At 43.9% G+C, this 7,217-nt stretch overlaps 1 protein-coding gene across 1 annotated transcript; it reads right to left on the bottom strand.

Moving 5' to 3' along the window:
* Positions 1-1,023: 1,023 nt before the first annotated feature.
* TMEM100 (transmembrane protein 100) lies at positions 1,024-7,217 on the bottom strand. The gene is made up of 3 exons (XM_068413516.1): positions 7,037-7,217; positions 3,262-3,781; positions 1,024-1,085 (listed from the first exon to the last, which is right to left on the bottom strand). The coding sequence occupies exon 2, from the start codon at positions 3,726-3,728 to the stop codon at positions 3,315-3,317; it is 414 nt and encodes a 137-aa protein (XP_068269617.1). The 5' UTR covers positions 3,729-3,781; positions 7,037-7,217; the 3' UTR covers positions 1,024-1,085; positions 3,262-3,314.

Genomic DNA, 7,217 nt, shown 5'->3' on the forward strand with positions numbered 1-7,217 from the left:
GGTGCAGAGAGAGAGAGTATAGTAATGAAAACATCTGTAATATGTAGATTTGCAGAAAGAAAAGATATAGACTCTGAGACTTGTGTTGGATGTCATCATTGGTCATTCAGAAAAGATGCTACCACTACTTCAGATTGTCCCCAAATCAATGCACACAAATCACGGTGGAGAAGTCTGTGCCAGTTTCCAAGGCCATGTGGCAATTTAGTGATGAAACATGTGAAAACATTTTCAACAGCACGAGGTCTCTGACTGAACTGTTCACAACCTCTGCCTTGCTCCTGCAGGACATCAGGACCAGGTGCTGGGATTCTTCCCCATAAAGTGATTATTTTGCTTCTCTGAATAAAGGACAAATGAGTGAATTCCTGGGCAGACCTTCACTCACTGCTTGATATGAAGATGCTTGTGCATGTACCTTGTCTCACCAGGATACAGCCGGTGCTACTGAGTGCAGTAGTGTGTGCTATGCCAGCCCCGCATTACCCAGAGGCCTCTCAACCTGTCATTACCAGCTGGTATTACAGGACACCATGTTATACCTGAAGCTTTGCTGTGCCAGGGGATCATGCCTAGGGTCATTGCAATGCTGTCTGTCACTGCTTACGTGCTGCTTAAGGCCTAGATGCCCCACAATTAGCAAGGCAGAGGGTGGTGCAGGCACTCTGGTGTGTCCTTGTATATGCAGTGCAAATATAAAAGAGAGCAGATATAACAGAAAGGACATGTCCTCTAGTAGTAGCAGAGCAACCCTTACTCACTCTTATTTACCCTTCCTGAAAAAACTGCTCCTAAAACCCCATTGCCTTCGTTCCTCTGAGTTTGGCCTTTTCTTTTAACTCAGAGCAGAGCCTCACCTTGCAACTCTACCTTCCTTCCACACGCCGCATGCAAGCTCGCCTGTACCACAGCAATGGCGAAGGGAGGACCCATGTACGGGAAAGGCTTCTGAAGAGCGCAACAGGCTGCTTCTGCTCTGGGTTCAGCCTGGAAATCATGGGGCTGAGCTGCTACACGTGTGTGGTGGAAATCACTGCATCTCTACAGGCCCTGCAATTCTCTCCTCGGCAGCCTGCAAAATTCCACTGAGGAAAAAGAAATGGGGAGGGGGAACAAGGAGTCAGAAAAACTATTGTGTTCCCAGGGGAAAAAAAAATAAATAGCCCTATTTAGCTTATCCAGCTTTGCTAATGTCAATCACTTTTCTCATTTTAAACCGGAAAGACACCACTTTAGTCCACCTGTTCCATTATTTATCATGCTATGCATTTCCCATGAATTGTCACTCATGCAAAACCTGTATATCGTAAGGGGACACCCTAATATTTTTAATGACCTTAAGCAAAGTGATTGACATTAGACACCGGTGTCAGATGTTCCGGTGACGCAACATGTTCTCCTAGCAGCAGGAAAGCTTCCTGCCGTGATTAAGTAGGGCTATGGAAGTGCTAAAATGTGTTGTCAGCTTTCCTCTGATGCAAGTGATTTTATTATAGCGTCTGGTAACCATGGAGTGTGGCAACGCAAATACTGACTCCAAACATCCCCTCCCATACATATAGCTTGCTCTATTTAAAACACGAAGTGCACTTTGCAAATCCGGGGATAAGTTATGGATGTAACAAGCTTTAACCAGGGAGAGCAGAGGAAAAGGCAGCACCTAAGCCAGAATGCCTGGGTGATTTCAGCAGGAGAAGCGTACGGCTCTGGGATGGCCTGCAGAAGGCTATCCCCTGCGGCACCTGCACTCTGCAGCGGCATCGCCACAGCCATCGTGGATGCCGAGGCTCCGGAGGGCGAAGAGGAGGCACACGAGCACAGGCCTTGCTCGCTGCAGCAGTGGAAAGCAAAAATCACATCCAGACCTTTTGAGTCTGGAGAGAGTAAGGGCAGGGTCGGGGGAGAGAGGGAAAAAACAGAGAGAGGACTCCATGCAGCCCCTCTGCCTTCTGACACCCTCATACACACTGGGGTGGAAGCCTGTGACTTGGCTCAGCACAACTTGTCCTTCAAGATATAGATGACAAAATAATGTGTTCGGGTTTGCTTCAATTTGGGACCAGCCCCTCAATTATTCATCACCTGAGTAAAGCTGGAAGACCTCTAGGACACAAGAGTTACAGAATCAAACATCTCAGAAACAGACGGGGGACACCTGGCACCTGCTGTTCGTAAAGATTCATAATCCCAGAGCTCATTCAGCAAACACTTATTACACAGATGACTTTGCTTCCGCAAGGAATTATTAATAGTTGTGTCTAAAACTGACTATGCCAGTAAGTGTCTACAGAACTGACCGTTATGATTTTTCAATAACTGAGTTGTTAATCAAGCTGCAAAAGGGATGGGATATCAAACCAAAACCCATAGCCTACAGAGATTTTTGGAAGAGATCAGCAGTACATATGTTCACAGTTATTGTCACAGGTGGTGTTCTACAAAAATAGAATCATAAAGCAATCAAAGTTGAAGATACAAGCTATCTTGATAGCGATTAAAAAAAGATTTTCTAAAGGTCTAGCAGCACTGAATATTATTTTAATGAAATTTACTTTTTAATTTTATAGCAAAATAATCAAAAGTGCTAAACCTGACCACTTTAATTTACAAAAAATGTCTCATGTTTTAAGCTGTAATCATATCTCATTATTTAGGTTAGATAATATAATTACGCATTTCTACCTATTTCTATTCAATAGTAAAACAAAATTAATATTAGTTGGTTTAAAAAAGGGGGGAAGTACCACAGATATTGGGAGGGTAAAGTTACATAAAATATAAGAATCAGCTTATTGAGCAATCTGGAGTGTGTTTGGTTGTTATTGGGTTGTTTGGGGGGGGGTTTTGAGCTACAATTTCAGTCACAGGCAATCTGACCATAAGCTTGCAGTCACTTCAAATACCACGACTTCTCCCTGGTCAAATGTCACAGTGTATGTTTTAAGGAGATCTCTGGCATTTCAAGTCAGTTCAAATTATTTTCTTAGTTCTCACGAGTTCCCTTTCCAACATGATCAGTGTGTTGGAGAACGCAGTTATGATGATTGCAGTTATGACAACACTGTTTTCTGTGAAGGAAAAGCATTTTTTCCTCTGTCTTGAAAAGAATCACTACCAAGTCCGCAGTAAGAAAAACATTAAGAGCACTTGCAGAGTTTTTAAGAATATTTCTTAATCCATTCCATTTGCATTTCAGTTCACTTCCACAGTTAAATTAAAACCTGCAATCTCTCCTACTAATAAATAGTCAAGTTGACTTACAAAGGTTCTGCCTTCTGTCCAGCCTTCTGTCCAGCCTTCTCTTGGTTGTCTTTTTAACCAAACAAGGTTCGCTGATTTGCCACAAGCGCTGTCTGGCTCTCCCGCCTCTTTGCTTTCTTGTGTTGCTGCCTGATTTTCCAGCACACTGCACTAGAAGCCAGCAAAAGGAGTCCTGATGACAAGAGGACTAATCCAAACACTGAGATGATTGATCCATGGGAATTGAAGCTGTACGCCACAGCAGTAACCACAATGCCGGCTATGAGGATAACCACACCGAAGGGAATGGTGCAGCGGTAACAGGAGAGTTCTGCTCCCCCTGTTGCTGCAGTCAGCTGGCATTCACTGACAAGAGGGATGGTGGTTATCACACAGTCATTGTTATTACTCTTCTCCGTGATTGCAGAATCAGGATGCTTTGGAGCGCCCAGGACCTCTTTAATAGGTTCGTTTGTCATCTTGATCATCTGGACTTAGTCAATTCTTAGGCTAGAGCAGGCTCTGCTGAACACGTGTTGCACTGTGGAGAGAAGAGCGTGAGTTCAACTAAGAAGCGTTACTGATATGTGACAAATGGATGACATAGAAGTATCCCACTTGGGATCGCAAACAAGCAGACACCCTGACCCCGCCAGGATTTATGCACAAGCATAATTGTAACACTGCTGCTTGTGGTGGATCTGAATCAATTGTAACGGTAGTCATCAGCATGTGCATAAATGCTAGAAAGAACAGAGTCACAGACCAAGACAGACACCAGCCTTAAAGTATTGTGGGCTAAATCCCACATACTGAAGTCAGTATTTATGGATGTAATTTAGATTTCAATGGCATTACATCTTCTGACCAGGAGGTGAAGTTCATAGGCTGTTTTGGTTAAAAATTCTACTCTTGCTCACGCACTTTTTCACACCATTTCTTTATATATACACCTATACACACACATTACTCAGATTTCCTCCAATGTACATCACAATAACATGGGCAAAAACTGGCCCAGCAAAAACCAGGACAGAACAGTGAAACCCTTCGCAGGGCAAGTGCTACTTAGCAAAACAATTCAAATTCATGAACAGGTCCAGATGTGGGGGGAATGAGGATGAAGACAGTTTCCTGCCCTTGGCAAACACCAGCTGAAAGCTGGTGAACCTACCATTACAGCAACATCCATGCCAGACTGTCAGCTTGCCATTTAAATTGGCTTAAAGCAAAAGTAATGGGTCCCTTCTAAGTTCATGAAACCACATCCAAGTTACTGTGTGAGAGGGAGATTTACAGTCATATTTACCCATCTTAGTTACAGTAGGTTGCTTTCCTCCTGTCTCCATATCGTACACACACTCTCAGTCCTCCAGACAGCATGCACAGTCTGATTGCATCTGCATTATAAGGCAAAACAGCTTTTGGCTCCATGGAGCCCAGTGCAGAACTGGAGTCCACCTGATCAGGGCCAGACGAGACCGTGGCTCTCCACTGCTACAGGCTGCCATGACAGACCTCTGCCATGTCACTGGGATTGTGCTGGTGTGGAGGTCACCTTGGAGTCTGCAGTGCGCCTCTGAGAACGCTGAGGCTACCACGGCCGTGCTGCCTTGGCCCAGGCTGTGCGCTTAGTGCACCCTAGCACATACAACAGAGACTGGGACACTGGGGAACCACTGGGTTTTCCTGCTGGGAGTAGCTCACAGGACTCCTCCACCACTCTCCAGTATGGGCTGTGTAGCTTTTGCTCCTATGAGCAGCATAGTATGCAGCTCAGAGAACAAGGAAGAGCGTTGGCAATGCAGTAATGCTTTTATCACTTTTATCACCTTCACATCTGTGACTAGGAAGTTAATTGCCAGATACTTGTATTCTCCTTTTCCTTTCCCACCACTCCCACCCTTGTTGCTAAGATATATTCGTCCATTGTGGAGCACCCTTGGTTTTGTATCTCAGTGCCTCATGTAACAGACTGCATATTTTGTGAGAAAGAGGATTTCACTATTTTTAAACACACACTCACAGAGTCAGTATCTAGTCAGAGAGTTTGTATCTGAGTTTCCTTGAACCCTAAGAGAGAAGGAAAGTTCAGATCTGGTTTGACAAAGCTTCTGTTCTACTGTTCTAAGAGTGCTCAGCTCAATATTGTATCTTGCTGTACACAGCTACCTTCAGGGCTCAGTCCTGCAAGGGGCTCAGCAGCTACACACGCAGTGGCCTTTCCTTCCCTAATGACAACACTGAGCACAACACAACCGAGCGCACGCTGAGCGCACACACTGACAACACAAGAGGCAAAGGGCACAAACTGAAACACAGGGGGTTCTGTCTGAACATCAGGAAACACTTTTTTGCTGTGAGGGTGGCTGAGCACTGGAACGGGTTGCCCAGGGAGGTTTTGCAGTCTCCATCCTTGGAGACATTCAAAAGCCATCTGTACAGTCCTGGGCAGCCTTCTTTAGGTGACGCTGCTTGAGTGGCATGAGGGGTGGCCCAGATGACCTCCAGAGGTCCCTTCCAACCACAACCATTCTGTGATTCTCTGTGTTTCTGTGAAGGTACCTGGTATCTCCAAGGGCAGGCAGGGGATCTGATCAGTGCTTATCAGACAAAGCAAACGTATCTGTGGTGATACCTTAGATATCCTGTGTTCTCCTAGGTTCTGTTGCTTTGTCCTTCAAATCATAATACATGATTAAGCACCTTTTGTATCAGTTGAAATAGCCCAGGAAAGCCACGGGGTTGCTCTAGAGTGCCACTGATCTGTCCCCACATAGATCTGAGCCCAAGTTCTGCCTTTTCAGTAATGACTTACATGGCAGTGAGACTCACGCTGGTGCCATTATGTTGCTGCATTACTTATCCACAAAACGTTACGACATTCAGCACAATGGGAGAATGCGGTCCCCAAATGTCACCTTTTTTTGATCTTACCATTAGCCAAATACAATTTTTCAATATTTTATTATTAAATTTGAGGGAGGAAAAAAATTAACCATTTTCCATATAAATGGTCTCTTAGTTCCAAATACATTGTAGTAACTATTCAAAAGTCCAAATACTCTAACAGTCACAGCAATAGGGAAACTTCCCAATAACTTGAAAAGGCTTTGGATTGGGCTCATAATAAATACCATTATTCTGAAAAACTTTCACATTCAATCAAAGTATATTTACTCCTGTCTCTAGAGTCCTTGTCCTTCTGCTTCAAACACATCCCCAATGAGCAGTCTCTTAGATGTCTTGTACAGAGATTTATGAAGAAAGAAGATATATTTATACAGTCAAAACTAACATGAATTTTTAAAAAAATCTCCTAACCTACCAAAATTAAGTCAATGGCAAAATACCTGTTGACTTCTAAGGAGCACAGTTCTTGCCTGTAATAGGATGTAAGCAGACAGGCATTCATATAAAACAAATAAACAAACCTCTATTGAAATACCGTAAGTTAAATAAACAACAGAACCTATTTCAAGTGTGAGTAAAGGTATTCAGCCCTAGAAAATGGGGCACTAGATCCTCATTACCAGCAAAGTCACTTCTGACTTACGCCAACAGGTGACTTGGTTCAAATTTCAGGGTAGGAAATTTAGGCAAAGATACCCGGCAACACCAGCATCCTCTCACTAATCATACCAGAAGTACGTTCTTAAGAAGCTACTTTGCCTTGGAGGAAGAATGTGTTTCTGTGGCTAACGCTGGATAACAGGGAGAAGAATGTTTTACACACTGGTAAGTGTAAGTTGAGATTTACTGAAAAGACATGAAATCCATCAGCATGCACACCTACCAGGTCCATGAGAAATCCATCGTAACGAATCCCTTGGCTCAGGAAGCAGAGGAAGACTGCTTAAGATGTCTCATATGTCAGTTCAAGGCAGAGTCATGCAGCAGTAAGAGCCGCTCCAGGCTTTGAAGTGTCAGATGTTGCTGAATGATGAATTGGAGGTGACAATATTCTAGCATGGAAG

This window comes from Nyctibius grandis, chromosome 15 (assembly GCF_013368605.1).
Source record: "Nyctibius grandis isolate bNycGra1 chromosome 15, bNycGra1.pri, whole genome shotgun sequence".
NCBI lineage: Eukaryota > Metazoa > Chordata > Aves > Nyctibiiformes > Nyctibiidae > Nyctibius > Nyctibius grandis.